At 40.9% G+C, this 19,287-nt stretch overlaps 1 protein-coding gene across 4 annotated transcripts in view; it reads right to left on the reverse strand.

The window, feature by feature from the left end:
- Positions 1-12,397: 12,397 nt before the first annotated feature.
- The window catches only part of ORC5 (origin recognition complex subunit 5), a 77,377-nt gene continuing 70,487 nt past the window's right edge, over positions 12,398-19,287 (reverse strand). For 2 of the 4 annotated variants that reach the window (XM_076328265.1, XM_076328248.1), the window contains 2 exons: positions 17,301-17,413; positions 12,399-13,734 (listed from right to left, as the gene is read on the reverse strand). In XM_076328265.1, the coding sequence (XP_076184380.1) occupies positions 13,689-13,734; positions 17,301-17,413 (159 nt within the window). In that variant the 3' untranslated portion in view covers positions 12,399-13,688. Of the gene's footprint in view, positions 13,735-17,300; positions 17,414-19,287 lie in introns of all 4 variants that reach the window. The other 2 variants (XM_076328275.1, XM_076328256.1) reach the window with 2 other exon arrangements.

The following is a 19,287-nucleotide window of genomic DNA, read 5'->3' on the forward strand; positions in this document are numbered from 1 at the left end:
GCAGCATCAACATTTTCCCTCTCAGTCTGCTTTGCTGTACTGGATTAACCCATGCTCGGAGCCCAGGAAGGCAAATGGCCAGTATAAGCACAGCTGCAATCCCAGCACATGAAGTCTAAAAAGGGATAACCCAATTCATTCATTTACAGTTCTACTTAATTAAAGAAATTCTTCCCATGATTTCATTATAGAAATAATTTCCAACAATGTGCCAGAATAAAATTACATTTCCCCCACTAATAAAATGTTGTGGAAGTATGTAATTATACAGCTCTTCTATCTGAATTGTAAGATGTACTGCACAGTGACGTGTCTTATGACTATGAAAATTTAAAGCCCTAAATATTTCATACTAGCTGTAAAATAAAATAATGTAATCAAAAAGTATGCCATAGCTGGAAAAGATGGGCTAGGTGTGAAGATGATGAAAACTCATCTGTTTGCTTGGCACTGTCAGTCGGGTGTTACTTGTCTACCTTTCCTGAGATCTCGCAGGTAATTTATGGCAGATTTTGCTGCTATTCTTTGTTGCCCATCCCCATAGGTGCAGTCATTAATGTATACACAAGCCGTCCTGCTCTTCTGCACCTGGAGGGTCTCTGGGAGGAGAACGCCACGGCCCAGGACTGTCCAGGAGACAGCCCCAAGACCTGGAAGGGGATCCCCCAAATCAATGCTGAAGTACAACTGGTGGCTTGAAATAATAAACAAGTCACTGTGAAGTAAATGTCCTCTTATTTATAGTGATTAAAAAAATATCTGCAGATGGGCAGATATCTGCAGAGAAAATCTGCAAAGAAATAGCAGGTGAAACCTCAGCATGCTGGCTAGGCTGCTTCTTAATAGCTTCTCTGTATCACCTCTAGCAAATGGGTATCTACAGCGCTGTCGTTTATTGTTGATGACTGATAATAGGATTACTGCTCCCACATCCAAGAAGCATGGCATCCCAAATAGCATCGTTTCATGCCGAAGGAAAGACGTTATTATCACATCCTGACTTCACATACTGCTCAACCAGTTATCTGTGCAGGACTCAGTGTAGAGCTCTGAGACTTTATAGGATATTATCATGTTATATGAAATTCATGCTGCTGCAGCTATAAATCAAGAGGACACCTCGTATGGTGGCTGGTTCTCCTTGGAACAGCATCTCTAAGCAGAGGCTCTGTTCTCTGAAAGATTAGAGTGTGGTTTAAAGAAAAGTGTTGCCAATGAATTTAAAGCTCATGAAAAGGGCAGGTTTAATAACTTTGGTGTTCTCTGTTTAGCAATGTTGTATGTGTAGCTACAGCATAAGTGTCTCCACAACTCCTTAAGATACCCCAAGCCTGACTAGAGGCTCCCTCCTTTGCAAGACTAAAAGGATAATTCATTTTAAATAGTATTTCTTAAACAGCATTTCCATCTATAGACACTGGCTAGAAGAGCACAAGCTGTGCCACTGGCCAAATGCAAGGAACATCTGTCTAAAGGGAAACAGTAGGGGCTGCACATATTTAAGGTGCGGTTTTGGGAGCAGCTGAGCTGATCCTGACAGCTCATGGCTACCAAAGCACACCCTCCCCCCTGCCCGTCCTGGAGGCATGGCAAAAAGCCCTCCATTTTTTTTGGCTGAGAGAGTTTTTGGCTCACATTGGGATGTGACCAGCTCTGGAACTGCACAAAGCAAACGATGGAAGCACACATCACAGGGCAGCTGCGGGGAGAGGGAACCGGACCCATCGGCAAGGGGAGACAACTCACTGAGCCTTGAGGGATTGAGCCCTGTTATGGTGGGGAACGGTGGAGGCTTGGAGACGCTCAGCTGGGGCTTTGCTCTCCAGCTTTGCATAGCCTGTGAGGATCAGGAGTGCTGAGTCCATGGGTGCCCAAAAGAGCTGGTATTGCCCCAGGCATTGCGTGTTTATTGACACAGTGCTCATATGAGCCTTTCTCTTGCTTTCCTTCACCAGAAAGAGTGAAAACTGCATTTTTTGGGCACAAGGTTGGCTTACCCTTGATGGAAGAATGATAGCTGGAAGAGAAACACCGCCTTCAAAAAACATACAGCTGTGAAAGTACTGCTAAATGTAGAAGTTGGAGTAATGGCAGCTGAGTATCAAAGGTGAAAAGCAGAAAGCCTTGCTCAGCTCTGCGCAGCCGGTCTGAGCTTTCCAGTCTGCCCCAGTTAGAGCCTAAGCTGGAGCCATCTCTGCTGGGTTGCTGACTCTGAACATTTGAGCAAATATCTCGTCTCCTTTGGTTGACAGGAGGCCGTATTATTCACAGGCCAACTGAACCAGGGCGTGCAAAGGAGATTGGGGTTGAACATTAAGATATATTTATATAAACTTATCCCTAATTGAGCTGTGAGAAGGTCAATTCCATTTCCAGGGATCAAGATGCAGAGGTGTGCTTTCCTATCGTTAACCTCAGGTGTATCTAGAACCCCCTCCAAAACCCAGTGGAGTCAGACAGTGTCTTTGGATCTGCCCCTCAAACGCTGTTAATCCTCAGCATTTTAAAAACTTGTAATGAGAAATCAAAGCTAAAATTCCAGCAACAATGAACTAATTCTTCTGATGGCTAAATACGCTTAGTAGCCGACCCCAGGAAGTTAGGCTGAAGCAGCAGGTTTTACAGACTTTTCTCCTGTGCTGTTGCTTCATTTCTTCACAAAGAAATGTGTTAAATTAATTGAAGAGACCAACTTTTGCACACCCCCAGGCTTTCTATTTCACCTGTGCTTTTAAAAATAGACCTGAGAGGGGAAATGGCAGGTTATAAGCTTGCAGCAACCTGAAAACTCATGTATGCCTCTCCTTGGGACTCCCAGCAAACAAAGGCAAAGGGAGTTACTGGATGTGCTAGGGAAAATTATGTTAAGGGCCTTGTAAGTTAAAAACCAAGCAGTTTGTGAAAAAAACCAACCCTCAGACTGACAGAGTTTATCATTTAGGATTCACTCCATACACGTAGGGAGAAGGATAAAAGTTCGACAGCATCTAAAACATAAGGATAGCACTTCATCATCCTTTGGAAAAGTACAGACAGCTCCGAGTGTGTACATAAAAGTAATCATTTAATAACAAAGTTCTGTTGGTTACAAGTTAAGGCTTTAAAATGCCCCCGACTATAAAGGCTTGTAATATTTCAGTAGGTTATTGCCTCTGAGAGGTGTTGCCACTTCATTGTATGTTTTCTGATCATTGAAAAGCCTACAATGCTAAAGATGTGCTTTCTTCTGTCTGAAATAATGCCTGAGACTTGAGCGAGGCAGTGAATGTACGGCGTATGCTGCTCATGAATAAAAGGTGTTTGCAACTAAGCAATCTAGAGTGTTCCTCTCTTAAGGGATTAATGCTATTCATCAGAAATTTTTAAAGAATAAATTTTAAAGACCTTTTTTTAAAAAAAAAAAAGAGGAGGAATCCAATTGCTTGAGTAATGGTGAGCATGCTTTAGTGGCAGGGAGGGAACCAGGGAGGACATCGAGCCTCGCCCCGGTCGTGGAAGACATCTCAGCGCTGTCCCTTGCCCCAGGCAGAGGCGAGCTCTCCATGGCAAAACACCGCAAGCACCCGTGCACCTTGCTGGCAGATGCTGCGCTGCAGACAGGCACAGGGAAACTCGCCCTGTGGCAGAAGCTGTGCTGAAAATGCAACCTCTTCTCGCATTCCAGAGGCTCACGGTGTCGCTCTGGAACTTCTGAGGAGGCATGAGCATGGCCAAACACGGCAGCACTTTAACTTTCCCTCTCTTACCTGGAGTGCCTAGTGCTCGCTCGAGCTCCTGACTACCCTGGACTGTCCCAAGGGGTGACCCTTCCAGCTGAAGGAGGAGACCTCTCACCCACACCTTCAGAGATGGCCTCAAGTCCTGGGACATGCTCCAGTCACCACCGGGCTCCCAGATACAGCCTCAGAGGCTGCCTGAGATGCAAAATGCCTGAGCACTGACTCCCCAGCAAACAGCCGGACGGGCATCACGAGAACCATCTTACAGGATTTATCGGGGAAGGGTTTGTGCAGGATCGGAAGTAGCACAAGTGTGAAACTGCTCTGCTGAAGTGTAACTCCGAGATTGGCACTCACGCCGTGCTTCTGCACATGCATCCGAAATACCAGCGACAGTCAGTCAAGACACTGAGAGAAGGGGAACATGCTGCATATGCTGCCACAGGCAGCTTCTGGCAGAGCAGCCATTGCACCTGCCCGTCTGTAACAACACAGTCACACCTGAGAGGCCAAAATCTCTGGCCACGTTGCCCACCTTGGGCACAGAGCTCCTGGAGGAGGACTGAGTGTTGCTTGTGGAGAGCAGCCATGCAGCTCCAGCCCAGAAACACATGCATCGAGTTAATCTAGCTTCCTCACAACAGCAAGGATCTTTTAAGCTTACAAACGTTTCAAATGACACGTTGAGATGCCGCCAGTGCTTCCGTGTTCAGCTGAGGGGGAAGCTACAACCAGTGCTCTCCAGGTCCCTTTTCTTTTCAGTAGCACAGAAGCTTACACTCACGTGCTCTGGCCGGGACCGTGACTAAGCCTGTAAGTGATGGATGTCCCTTTGTCTCTCTGCTTGTCCCAAGCCTTAGTGGCACAACCAGGTACAACCAGTTGAAGTGTTCCTCCGTCATGGAGAGTCTCTATATGTAACCCATCAGGAACTGCTCTCTACATGGCAAGAAGAAAGGGAAGACCCCTGTGCCCATGACAGTTTTATCCTCCAGATACCACCTCTTCATCTTACGGTCCCCATAACACAATTTTTTCTTTTCGGCTCTTGAAAATATTTCTTGTTTTTCTTTTAACTTGGCAGTGAATGATCAAATTTGTTTTGTGAAGAGTCACAAAGAACCACAGTCCTGAAAATGTGAGAAAGAATGTAAAATACTGTTTCTCTAATGCTGTGGCTCTGCCTGCAGGGTTAGCAAGCGGCGGATTGCAATTATAGTTTAAACTTCTATTCATTTTATTGCAGGAAAAGCATCAACGTATGTGCTGTATTTTTTGGCTTCTAAACAGCAGAGTAAATGTACATAAAATTGAGAGGTGATGTATAATATATGAAAAGAAGACATTTTGATCCATGCAGCAAAATGAAACGTATGCAAATTATTAGCGGTTTATATGAAATAAAGTTTTACTATACATAATTTTATGTGCTCGCACAGAGAGTCTGTAATCCCACTAAGGAACATTCAGTCTACCTATAATGAATGAGGGTTTTTCAAATGAGAAACCTTTTAAGGTTTGAGCCAATAAATATCTAAAATATGGAGATTAAAAATAACATTGAATACACATAGTAGCCAAATGAAATCATCACATTTGTGCTTAAGGAATGAAGTATTCAGCAAACTCTTCATTTTCCCTAGAAATACTTTGCTTTAAATTCCATATTTTCTTTTGCCACATTTTTCACTTAAAAGCCTGCATGAGCTTTTGTACTGTTGCCAGGCTTATTTTTTGTTTATATACAGGTTCTTGCCATGGAGATATGTCCCTGACATGAAGGCATCCAGTATAGGAAATGACAAGCAATGCCTTATTCTTCTAGTTTAATTAATGCTCTGACAACTTGGCAATAAGGCTACAGTCAAGAAAAGGTCTCTGCAGGGAACCGCAGGTTTTGAGCAATAAGAAAGCTGTCAAAATTTTACTATATATCTATAGTAACATATCGAACATCCAAAGATTTCTGGAAGGCATCTGTAGAAAAGAATTCAAAAGAAAAAAGGTTAGCATAAAAATGATGTTCCTTAACCTACTAAAAAGAAAAGAAAAGAATGACTTTCTCAGCAGCTGGAGTTGGAACTGGGTAGGCAGCCTACGCTGACTTACTTGTTTCATGCAAAAAGAAATTCCAGTTTTTAATGAGCAAGGACTGTTTGACACAAACAGTAAAAAGGATTAGCCCAATCCCTGTTGAGACTTGGTTAAACAAGCTGAATGAAGAGTAGATCCGTTCCACACAGTGATCCATGCAACCATTCTAGATCCCTGTGACCGAACCTGTAAGACCAGGTCTTCTGCTCCACAGGCTTCTCGTCCTTCTTAGCTGAAAGAACAACAGCAGTGTCTTGGCACAAGGGCAGGAAAAGGTGTCGTCTCCCTCCCCTGAGTGGTTCAATATTTTGGGAAGCATCAAGCAGGACATTCCAAAAGGAGACTGCAACAGGTCTAAAGGCAGCCTGCAGTCACAGACCTTTGGATCACCAGAAACCCCTAGTGATCCATGCCTTACTGAGAGTATCATTTGATATTCATGATCTTACTGTGCTCTATCACCATCCTTGCCTTCCCAGGAAAGGAAATTGAGAAGGAAACAGCAGACCAAACTCAGCATCACCTGACTTCCTCTACTATCTCCACATCTTTTTGGCTGCGAACATGCAGAGATAGCGCTGTCTTTTCTGATGGATGAGCTATTCTTTAGCTACTGATGGAAAACAGCTGTCCATACTCACACAATTGCCTTCCGCACCAAAAATTCATGAAGTTGTGCCATCCTAGGAAAATATAAACCAGCCACATATTTATGTATCTTTCTGAAATCATGACTTTTGCCTCCTATAGTGTGAAGGCTCCCAAGTCATGGGAAAGCTTATAGTTGTCGCAGACTACTCACTACAGAGCAGTTTGAATTTCCAGTCTAATCCTCTGCTTCCCCGCTTTTTATTTTAGTGAAGAGATTAATTTATTTCTGCAAATACATCCCAAATGAATCAGAGGAATCAGCTTCAGTCTCTTCAGGGGTCTGATTTTCAAAGAAGAAGGTGCACAGGAGAAAGTAAAAGGCTATGGCCAAAAGTATTTATAACTGTACAGAAGAGTAGTTAGATATACAGATAACAGCTAGTTTAAAATATTTGCTATTCGGAGTTATTGCTGGCATGAGTACCAGTGACTATAATGAAGATTATTTGTTTTCTTCATGATAAAAACTCCAGCTACTTAGGATTTTGCCAAAGATTAAGAGTTTCAGCTCAATTTTTCTATATTGGATATGTCTGCAACACTAGTTTCCATTTTGAGGGTAAAGGAATTTTAGCAAAATCTGGTTAATTATATCAGTGAAAACTAAAGCCAATGTTTTCTCTTGTGATGTTGACGTAAAAAATGTGATTATTTCAATGAAAAGTTCTGTCACTTCTGTGCTTTGGAGGAGGTATTTAAGATTAGATCGGGAGGAGCAAAAGGAAAAGCGGAACCAAGTCTAGAGCCAGGTTATGTACACAATCTAATTAAAAGCAAAAATCCCCAAACCCAGTCTACTTTTATTTTAAATGTGGATGGTGAACAACACAGGTATTGCTGAGGACAAAACTGCAGAAAGTAACTGTGACAATTTGCACAAACATCATATTTACTTTTTCTATAATCCACCAAAAAAACCCACTCTTGAAATTAGATGAGATTTTGTTTAAAGGCTTCTAAGCCATTAGAAAACACACTCAGGATACGTCTCTTTAATGATAGCTCCAGAGATGTTCTATCTTGCCTGAAGTGAACAGCGGCACTGAAGAAGCTGTTTAAGGTTACTGCACATGCCCCAAACCCAGGCTAAGTCAAGCGAAAGAGCCTGTGTTGATAGGAGAGGAAGCTCCCCTCCCCGGGAGCCACGGCAGAGAAACCGTGTACTTGTCTTTGGTTGTTGTTCTCATTTTCCCTGTAATTCCCACATCTCAACATGATGCTGCTGTCAGAAGTTTGAGCAAGACTCCCAGCTATTTGTTGTTTCTAATGATTTGCATCCTTAAGGAATAATCAAAAATGGCATAGAAAATGTAACTGTGAGAAAATGGGATGGGTATTCATCCATGCAGTTGGAATTCAGGAACTGCTGTAACTGCATGCGAGTAACATCATTTGCCATCCTTGCAGATATTTCGCTTACTCACATCACATCTTTCTTTTTCAGGGTTGTTGCTGAAGATCCTACAGCCTGCAAGGTGAAACAACCTCTCTCTGCTGTTGAAGTTAGCCAGCGGAGTTGTTCTGGGATACCTACACCTGGGCTGGCATCCAGGGCAGCGCCACAGACAGCACAGGGCACTTGCTTCCCCACACAAATTACTGGCACAGGTGGGAACTTTCAGTGCACTGGGTGCAATGAGGTAGGAAGAAAAAAAGGAGCTGGGATCGTACTGATGGAAATGGGGGAGAGGGAGAAACAGCACCATTATAAATACTGTAAAAACTCTTCAACTAAAGTGAAACAAGGAAAACAGCAAGAATATAATCAAGGCTTTTGCTATCAGGGTGTTAAACAACTTTCCATCACTGTCTCCTGGGTACTTTCTTCTTTTGCTGAATTCTGTAGAAACATGCTCCCTCATCTTGCAAGGATGTCGTAATGAGAGGTTACGTACCTTACTCTCTACTATTCTCTCTTTCCAACTGTTCTCTGACTCCCAGGATTTAGGAGGTACCTGTGTGAAAGTCCTTACTACCTATGTGAAGACAGAGAAAGCTCTCAGCTACTGAACTACCAATGCACGGGCTTCAGAAAAGCCTGCTAGTGAAGCTTTATTTCCCAGCCCTACTGGTCCTATTTTATTCCTCTGAACTCAAATATCTGAACAAAGTACATGAAATAACAAGCAGCACATATTTCCCTGAGCAAGAATCAAATGCAGAAAGTAAAGTATTTGTATATTAGAAATCCTGTTCTGTAGAAAATCTGCTTGTGCCAGGAAAACAGAACATACGTGCTGAATGAATTTAGGCAAACTGCACCTTTGCTGTGCTGCTTATGAAAAATCACATCTCCTACACCGGGTCCCTCACTGTCACTGGCTTTTCATCAGCATTTCATCAAAATCAAACAAATACGAAAAACAAACACCAAGAACAATACGACTGGCTATATAGCATTCATGGTCCAACATATTTAACCAGGATTTGGAAAAGAATCTTGCTGAAGCTGATCACCTGCCCTCAAGTACCCAACAGACCCCTCCCCGAATATCCAAACAAGTGCTGGCAGGACAGAAGACAGTACATGGCAGCAGGTTACTTGAACAATGCACACCTGGGCCAAGGGGGAGACAGGCAGCCCACAGCAGCCTTCCTGCTCTGTTAGCTTGTGGGACATCCCTTCTGAGATGTAAACCCCAGGAGCTGTTTGTGCTTGTAGCGCAGCTCTCTGCAAGAGCCATTTCAAAAAATACACAGAATTGTAGCAGGAGGGTACAAGAAGAAAAAGGGAATACAGAAGTCTGGTAGAGTTCTGGATACATCAAAACATCAAATGCGTCAAAAGAGCAAAGTTCATCCCTGCTTCATCTCAAAGGAAAGTCCAGCCCCTTTCCATACCAGTCACACAGCTGCACCCAAACAGTAGGCAGTGAACATGTATTTTCTTTCAGTACTTTGCTGTTTGGTGGTGGTAACTCCCTCGGAAAAGCTGTAGGACAAATCCTTTTTGGCAACTGCAACACCAGTGGCAATGATTTGTAACCAAATGAAGTACCCGTCTGTTCAAAACCAGTGTTTGAACCAAATGAAAGGAAGAGTTAGGGATACTTCTGCTGCTCTGGAACGTCCATTTCTTTGTTGTACTCTTCCTTTGGTCCCTCCGTTCAGCTCTAAGAAAGCTCTTCCCTTGCTCAGTGCGAGGGAAAAAAGGGGTATTGGTCACTGATAGAGGAGGCGCTGTAAGTACAATACACTAGCACACTTCAAACATTAAGTCCACCTATGGTACTTTGTACATCATATTTTCACTCTAAGACCACTTTGTTTACAGAGAGTCATTCACTTGGTTCAACTTAAACAGCATGGAAACGACGGTCACAGGCTGCTCAACAAACAGGCTTGGTCTTACTTTAATACCGTACTTCTAAGCTTCTTGATATTAGAAGCTTAGATATTTTCAAATTATTCAAATATATCGCTGGTATATTGCTAATGTCAAATAACCAACAGTATGATCTTTTCAATTTTCTGTTCTAGCGTAGACACTGCCATTGAGCTGTTGTGTTTTAAAGACAACCCGACGTATAGTTTTTAGGCTATCCTCATGATAAGGGTTGCACTTCTGTGATTTCAACTCTGCTAGCATACACAAACTATTTCTGTCTTGGGTTTGGATTTATTTTTAAATGGTCTTAATACACACACACAAAAATAAAGAAACAAAAAGTAAAACTGAGCTTACTCCATGTTTACCTCTATTTGAGTTTTGTACAGTTTATATGAATCTGCCTGTTCAGGGTAAAAGACATCACATGGAAGTTGAGATAAAAAATATGCAGTTTTTGCTATTAATCTTCCATCCAATATTCTAGTGGAGCCATTCCAGTATCTACGAACACATAAAAATTTGGTATTGCATACGATTAGATTGCTAATCAAGTTGTATCTTTATCCTAATGCATATTTACTAGCAACGATAAGGCTCTTTTTTAAGTTATGCTGTTCTGTCATTGAGAAAACTGCAGAAGTTACTGTCACTTCAGGTAGTGTTTACTCCTGGATGGAGTAAATCTTCTGTTTCAAGATTGTCTGGGCTGACTAAAACACGTAGTATGCCGACCTCCAGACAACTTCTAGGAACCTGCTGTTTCTCACTCTTCCCCGCCATCTCTGCCAAAACAATTGCAGAGGGAGTATCTAATCCTGGGACACTCAGCTGCATACATTTTGCTCACAGGTCACAGACATGTAATATCTCCTACATTCCTGCTGGGAATCCTGTCCTTCACACATTCTCCTGGCATGGCTGGCTGTTCCAGTTACGAGGGGAGTAGATAGCGCCTGAATGCTCTTGGCAAAACTACTCAGTGGATACTGGAAAAATTTAACCAATGGTAAAAACGGATGTATTCTCACATGCATAAATCATGGTGTATAGAAGCACCAGAACTTAGAAAGTGCTCAAATAACCGATATACTACTTTAACTCGCACAAAACCAGGCACAATAGCTAGGGGGATTATTATGATAGAAGCAGCACGTTCTGGGAGAACCAGAGTAAGGTAAATCACTGTCAGAAAAGAATAAATCTCCTCCTGTATTACATGTGGACGCACCCTTGCAAGCCTTTTTAAAAAAGAAAATCTCCATGTTAAGTTATGAAAATGCAGTTGTTAATGAAGTCAGAGCTATTCAAGGGCACTAATTTCTTTGCAACTATATGTTAGCTGCATTTCTTTCTCCATTACTTTCTTCTTGTAAGAACAAGCCCCAGCTCCAGCTCCTGTTGATGTTTGGATCAGCCACTGGAGACAGGCACTGTAAGTTTGTAATTTTTACAGTATTATAATGCTTTGTGACTCAGGAATTATGAAAAAATTCTCTGTTATTTTTTAAATACATACTGCTGCACTAAAGTACTGAGGGATTTCTGACTAGTTGAACAACTGTCTTGCTCTGCATCTTTTGTACAGTTCTTAAAACCACCTGTAGAAGGGGTGAAATCCTGGCTTCGAGAGGCTAAAGGAGGCCAGACCTCATCCATGAAAGCAGGGTCTCAGAACAGAGTATTGCTAGGGTACCTAGTAAGAAACTCAGCAGTAATTTATAAACTCATTGATGTGGATATATAGTAATATTTCTAGTTTGTCAGAATAAATCCTACTATTCATCATCAGCATAGTTATAGCCTACATCAATCATCCACACTTCAGTCACCTTGTTCGTTCTCATACTCTGCTGATTCAGCTTTAAATTTTATATCACCGATAGGAGTCTTTCAAAAAGGTCACAAAAGTGCATTCAATGTAAAGACAGTGGTTCTGTTTAGTGGATCCTCAGTAACTACTCCTTCTCCAGCTAACCTCATTTCAGTCAAATTAACTACATTCCACAAAAATTTGTATCCTCATCCTTTGGATTTACACTGGAAAGGATCATCAGGCTAGTCACAAAAACCTATGATGTATTACTGTTGCTTGACATGGACTAGTTTACATATGAACACCTCAAACCTTCTTTCTTCTCCAACATTCAGCCCTAGGTAGTCATACAGGAGATTCACAAGAGCTGAGCTCAGCCCAGCACTAGTTCCAAAAGGGGAAGACGCTGTACAGTTTAGCCCCAAGTTCACCTTATATACATTTTTATTAGTAAAAACAAAAGCAGGCAGTAAACATTTTGAAACAGGTCATGTATTTGCATCCAAGCACTTCAGTAAGTGTGACAAATGTTGCCACCTCATGGACAGGTGCAGGGTTTGATCCAACTCAGCGGTAGGAAGGAAAAGGGATCACAGAGATGACTCATTGCTGCCCTTTCACATTCTCCTGAGGGGGGAAGCGACAGCTTGGCCAGAAAGACACTTTTGTCACTTAGATTCACCTGGAACTTGTTCATTTGGGTCTGAATCCAGAAGCCTGGCTACACACCCACAATTGGGGGGGGGGGGGGGGGGGGGGGAGCTGCACATGTTCAGGGTATTTGACCATCTCCAATACCAGAGCAAGGGGGGAAAGAACGATGATTTTTCCTTGGAAAAAAACATAATGGTCAACATAAGACATGGCACAGTCTTGTACTGTCAGTCAAAGGACAGCATTCAGGAGTAAAACATCTGAGTAACAGGACCTGGAGTTTTCAAGAGGGTGACAGAAATCTTCAGATTCACAAAGACAATCTCGAACCGGACATGGGGATTTTAATACCCCATACAGGTAGTGGCAGTTGCGAATCCTCTACTTGTAAACTGGAGACAAATGTCATTGTAGTGTATTCCATCATGTATTTCCAAAGCTAAAGTTTTATGTTATAACACCACATTGATTATTCACTATTCCGCCTCTTTTGGGGAACTGCTGCAGAAATACTGTGTTACCTGTTGAATTTCTCCCTTTCTGATGGAAAGGCCACTGTGCCGTCCTCCTCTACAGGATAGATACTGTTACAAAAGCCATTACACAGGGTGTATCTTAGTACGTTCATTCCAAACGGCATTATAATTAGTACTTAATATAACTGGATGAGTGTGAAAGGACTATAAAATGTTTAAACAAAAATAAAACCTTTCAAGTTTGACATCGGGATAGAACTTTAAGAATCAATGATTTTTTAAAATAAAGCTTTGTAAAAATAGATTCATAGTCAACATTTATGAGTGGTCTGAAAAAAGACAGTATAGTGATTAACTGGGAGTTTCCTATCATCGTGATCTCCACATAACAGCGTAACAGTCTGCCTACATATGACTGATGAGAAAGAAGGATTTATACCAGCCTGATTTTAAATACGTTCTTATGTTTATTATATTTCGCTACTTCACTCTCCTAAAATGGTGGCCTCAGGAAAAGCTGCTTTGGCAGGCAATTGCAAAGATTTCTGTGGAGAGAAAGTGAAAAGACTGGGCATACAAACAAGGGCTGCTGCCACGTTCAAAGCACTGGGGAGAGTTCATAGAGCAAAATGCAGTCCTAAGTAAATGGGTTTCAGGCAATTTCAGTGTTAAGATAACATCATTAAGAGTAGAACAGATTGTGCTCAAACCCTGCTGTTTATAATTAACACATTGCTTCCAAATACTCCAGGGTCCCTGGTAAATAGTCCTCTGCTCAGATCCACCCAGACCAATCAGAGTATTTTCATCAGGTTCCATGCTGGGCCAACACCTGTTTGGACAAACCCAAAAGAGCCAAAATACTCTTCTTTCTGGCCAGCTAAGTAGAGAGATGAACACAGCTTGCCTTAGTCACTGTCACAGTGTCCATATGGCTGTGAAGCTTGTTTTCACAAGAAATCGTACAAGTACTTTATTATGTCGAAGTTCACAGTCCTATAAACAAAAACACAGTATATTAGAGCAATCATCTTAACAGTGCTAAGACTTTAACCTGTTTGGAGACAGCACATGCAGGACATTCTGCACAATCAATATCCCCAAAAGAAATGCAATCAAGGATGAACGAATTTTTTAACTTCTAGTGTTATTTACAGTACCTGTCTTCTGATTATTTAAACTTTGTAAGATTCTAAAAAAGAAGTAAAGCAGCTTTCTAGTAAAAACTGGAAGATTCTGATATTGATCATTAAGCAGTAAAAATAGATCAAAGTTAATGACTCTATTTTCATACAGTAAACGTGATACTCTAGTTGGTGATGCAAAGCAGCAATCTTTTATGCTATTGAACGTTTTGTTCATCTTCCAAACCACCTGTTTTAGCATGTACTACGTAACTCCTTCATCTGTACTCATTTGCAGTCTGCGTTCTTTCAGTCTTGACACTAGGTGACCCATGTTCAGAGCTAAATTTGAAAAATCCAAGAATGCCACTCAATGGGATAGAAGATTTTAATGTATACTTTTGTACTTTAATGGCAGGCAGAATGCAACAGCAGTAGAATAAAACGTGTAATTATTTTTTTGTCTCTAAACTCATTCTGCTATACAATCTAACACTCAGACTTTGGGGTTTACTGTTTGAATAAATAACGCAAATTACTGCATATAATGACAAGTATAAAATTAAAAGTTTTTTTAAAAAGTATTCAATCATGCAAAAATAACCACTCACAATGCTAAGTGAGATTAACTGGCTGAATGTCTTATTTGTTAAGACTACAATCATTTAATATTCTCTGTTCACGCATCATTCTGTAACCCACTTTTCAAAAAGTTTCTATAAAACATCGTATTGGGCAGAGAAAAAGTTCAGAAATCCCCCAGACACATAACAAGAAATACTGTGTTTCAGTCTACTTAATAATCCAGTGACAAAATTAAAGAAATTAACTGCCACTGTAAGACTCGCATGACATTGTGTCAGTCAAGAAAAGTACTTTAGTTACAAGACTTTCCACAGAAACAAAATCACACATTCTAACAAATGCTGACCTTATCAACTAAATGAAACACAATCGTCCTGTCATCATCAACTGGGATCATTAGAGACTATATGAAAAGATCCGTTACATTCAACAATCATTAAGAGATCCCTATGTCAACTACAGAGAATTTATGAACTTAGGTCTGATATTCTTAAAGCAGAAATTAAAAGTTTCCAACAAAGAAACGTCTAACCTTACCTTCAGCCAAACGTGTAAATACTACGCGGTAAAAAGCATAGGAGTATCTCTGCAAAGACTGAATATATGCAATGCAATAGAGACAGACATGAGGTTCTGTGGTATTAAACAGAGACACTGTCCATGGCCAGCAGTTATCACACTAAATGCCACCAGGAAGAAACACAAGTTTTCTACTTTTCCAAACACAGGTAGCTCTTGTTTTTTAAAAAAATGCAAACTTCACTTTTGCTTAAAAAAATAGGGAAAATGAAATTACAATCTGAACAGCCTGAATGGGGGTGGGAGAGCGCATCATTTTCTGTCCTGCTCTTTGCACTCTTCAGCCTTCCATTAGGAAATATGCTAAATAGCAAGGCTGAGATGGTAACAAGGCTGACGTATCTGAGGATTTTAATGACTAACATACTTATTTTAGTAGCATTACAGTAACAGAAAAGAGAATTGGGAGATGGGCTGCTTACTTGAAGTTTATTTGGTTGAAACAGCAAAGTAGTTCCTTCTCTGCAATAAATATAACCTCCCCATGTGTGGTTAAAAACTACAGGCAGCTGCAAGATTATGGCACTGCTAGCAATTGAAATTTCTTAAAGCACAGAAGATCATGCCTTTGCCCTGTAGCTAGTCCCATCAAGACATGGGGGGAAACCCATTTACCATGGGTTCATGAAACCTTGTATCTTATCTGTGGATTGTCCTTCCTTAAAGATTTAATAAAGACTGTGGATTGGAAAAGATAATAAAAGTGGAACAAAGCAAGGAAAAAAAAAAAAAGAACAGGAGAAAGAACAGGCCAACTTTAAAATCCATCAGGTCATTTAAACGGCCTTATCTATACAGCGTATAAACACTTCCAAACTACTTGGGGGGGGGGGAAAGAATTGCTTTCTTCCTCATAACATGCAGGAAAAGTCAGTCAGGATATATATACACACATCTGACCTAAAGGAAGGCAAGCCAAAGCACTATATCGTGCACTGAGGTTTGAAGTGGCAGCGTCTCTGACGACTACTTTCTCTGATAAGCATGAGCTGCATAGCACAAGTTTTGGTCCTGTTTGGAAAATCTCTACCTTCTGGCAACTTTAATGGAGTCAATAAAACTTCTGAAGATGTTTAAGTTGTAAGGACAGGGCCGTCATTTCAAGTATCTTAATTCAAGGGCCCTCACAGTTTATGAACTGGTCTCTGTATTCACCGTAGGAGTTAGAGCAGAGACAAGAGCTTGGGGATGTCTGTACACACAATGATCCATGTTGCTGAGCAGATGGTCCGCTGTACTTGGTACCAGTGGGAGCTTTTTCAGGGCATCATTCACAAGTGACTTTATTGCTAGGAATAGCAAACTGACATAACGAAGCTGTGGAGATCCTGGCAGTGTGGTCCAGCCAGGCCTGAACTAGATGAAGTTTCATTCTATGGCCTATCCAACTGCAAATTGAAATTAGTGTGTCTGTGGGGTTTACTGACAAGGCTATTGGACATTTAATAGCTCAGGAGAGCAACATGTGCACTGAAGTTATGGGATATGGCCTACACCACAGGTTCCTCTGAAGTCCCACATTACAGAGAAGAGTTGGCCCTGAGAACATTTCTCCTCCTTTTCGCTACATATCATTTCTGGGCCCTGTTCTGACTATAGACTCTTTATCCAAGACCTGCTAATAAGCTGGCTGCAGCAACAGGTGTGAGGTAATGCTGTTGGCATTTCATAAAAATGAGACGTAGGCTTGATTGTTGCCTATGTATTGCATGCATTCCTGTCTGTAATTTATCATCATGTCTCCTGATGGATCTGGAACTGTTCTCAGACTCCAAAACTGAAGGCTCTGAATGGGAACAGAGCTGTTGAGGTACCTACATTCATTTATTGAATTAGTTTGTATCAACTACAGATCACATATGTGGAAGAATTCTTACAATCTATGTAGTTTTAATATCATATGTACAACAACCACTGTTAAGAACTAAATACCATTTCAGATTCAAATACCATAACGTGCCTTTTGGTAATGAAATGGACTGACATTTTAGAGCAGTATTTTCACATGAAGTCCCTGACCTTTATTAAGCACAAAGACAGTATGTTACTGTAACACATACTGCCACTGTAAGATAAAATTTTTTTCAAAACAGAATTGGACCAAACTTACCTCAAGTTCAACACTTCTCATAAATAAGACTCATTCACTCATTCTTAGTAAACATCAATTGATTTCTGTTCTGGTCTGCATAGAGCTAGTGACTGAGCAAATACTGGTTTTGAAGTCTCTTTCAAGTCAGCAAATACACAGTAATTGATCTCTAATAGGCTCACCGGGCAATAGCTCTGATGAAGTCCAAAGATACAGTACATTTATATCGTGGTCCATCAAGCTGGTCATTATGGCCAACCATGGATAACAGCTGGAGAGTCACAAGAGAGGTGATCTACGAACAAGAGACATTAGTAATGTTAGTAATTTTTGCTAACATAAATGGCAGTGGACAATTTTTTTTTTTTTCCATTTGTCATCATTCCCATGTTTCTTCGGAAGTCACTCATACTTGCTCATTGATTTTCACATAGTTCTAGAGCTAGCAAACCCAAGAATGTATACACATTTTCACCATTACATTTTCAGCACAGGCAGTGAGAGACACAGGCTAACCCCTTCATCCTTCCTATCAAGAGTTATCCTGGAGTTCTGATCAGAGAGAGAAAGGCGATGTGGGGAACAGGAATAATAGGCATGAGCTGAACATTTTCCAAATCTCTGCCTGACAACCAGGAAAGACTTTGATTCTCTTTCCTTTATACCCAAAGACCTCCTCTTGAACTTTCACACTCAAAGTTGGATATTCCTGTGCCAGCTCATACCACATTTTGAACAGATGGATGTATCACTCTACTCCAGATAAAAAAGATTTTGAAGGTTGGAAAGGAAAGGCTGGAAGATTGTGTGCTTAAAAAGAGCAGGGCCTGAAAGGAGAGAAATTTGCCTACAAACACACATACAGTGTCTTGATAGAGCCATTAATTATTTTACCAAAATAGCAATGTACCAGCATATTGCTCACTATCTTCATTCCTCCAAATGACGACTGCAGTATCACTAAAGTGCAGTCGTGGGGTGTCGCCACTGAGTGCAACCAGTCTGTTCTGCCTCGGTTAGGAAAAAATGCTGTGGTGAATCCGCTGTCTCCCTACCTCCTCCCAGCTCCCAGGGGAAAGAAAGAGGTAAAAGCAGAAAACAAGAAGATTTTCCCTGGCCTTTGCTATAGATGCCACTGACAATTCAAGGCAACAAGATTACATACAATGAAGAACTGGTATCTGACCACAGCTCTACTTTTCAAAAAACCAGCCGACCATGACCTACCTCTGTGTAATGATAATAGCATAGTAAGGAATTTCTGAAGAATAAATATATCAGGAAAGAGAGTGTCAGTTCAAACCTTCAAGGAAGCACACCGCTATAAAAAGCAGCAGCAAGTTCTTACCAGTATCAATCAAAAAAAAAAAAATCTGAACTCAGTAATAACCCCACTCTTTTGCTGAAAGTGAACTTGGTCTTCAAATTTGTGACAGTGCTTGCAGGAGGTAAGAATAATTATTAAAGCTTTCCCTTAAGTGGACATAATATAAAAAAATGACACCTACCTACGGAGAACAGAAAAAATTACGGTCACCAAGAACAAGCCAATTTTTATAACAGCCTGTGCTTAACTTTCTTTTATATGGCATTAGACAACAATAGTTTGGATGCCATCATTCTGCAAAGTCTTTGGAGTTTGGTTAAGGAAGTGGCCTACCCATATTCACAAAGACAAATTCCATTTACTTAATTCAGGTCTATAAATTACATTAAAGAGTAGCACATGATTTATAAATTGTTAGCATTGACAGCATTTAAGAAAACTGAACTCAGTATATGATAAATGGCTCAAAATCCAGTTCACAAATCTCTTCGAACGTATCACTGAATTAGGATCAACCTCAAACTTGTGTTTTTATTTTCTTAAAATACTCATGAGTTTGAGCGTACATTTTTCTACGTTCTTCATTCAACAAAGTCCTTATTCAGTCAGTGAAGAAGCATTATGGAGTAATCTGATGTAACAATTGCTATTTTATACCCCAGTGCACCATTACTGGTGAATCACTTCTGCAATACATACTTGCAGCTGGCCTCACATTCAGAAATCACCAATGAAGGAATGGCAGGAGGCTCCTAAAAGCTCCCAACGAGCACAGCAAAAGCCTAGGTAGTTTGGAGTTGGACCCATCTCAGTTTTATGTGGGATGTAAAAGCGACCTTGTT

This window comes from Aptenodytes patagonicus, chromosome 1 (genome assembly GCF_965638725.1).
Source record: "Aptenodytes patagonicus chromosome 1, bAptPat1.pri.cur, whole genome shotgun sequence".
NCBI classification, from domain to species: Eukaryota; Metazoa; Chordata; class Aves; order Sphenisciformes; family Spheniscidae; genus Aptenodytes; species Aptenodytes patagonicus.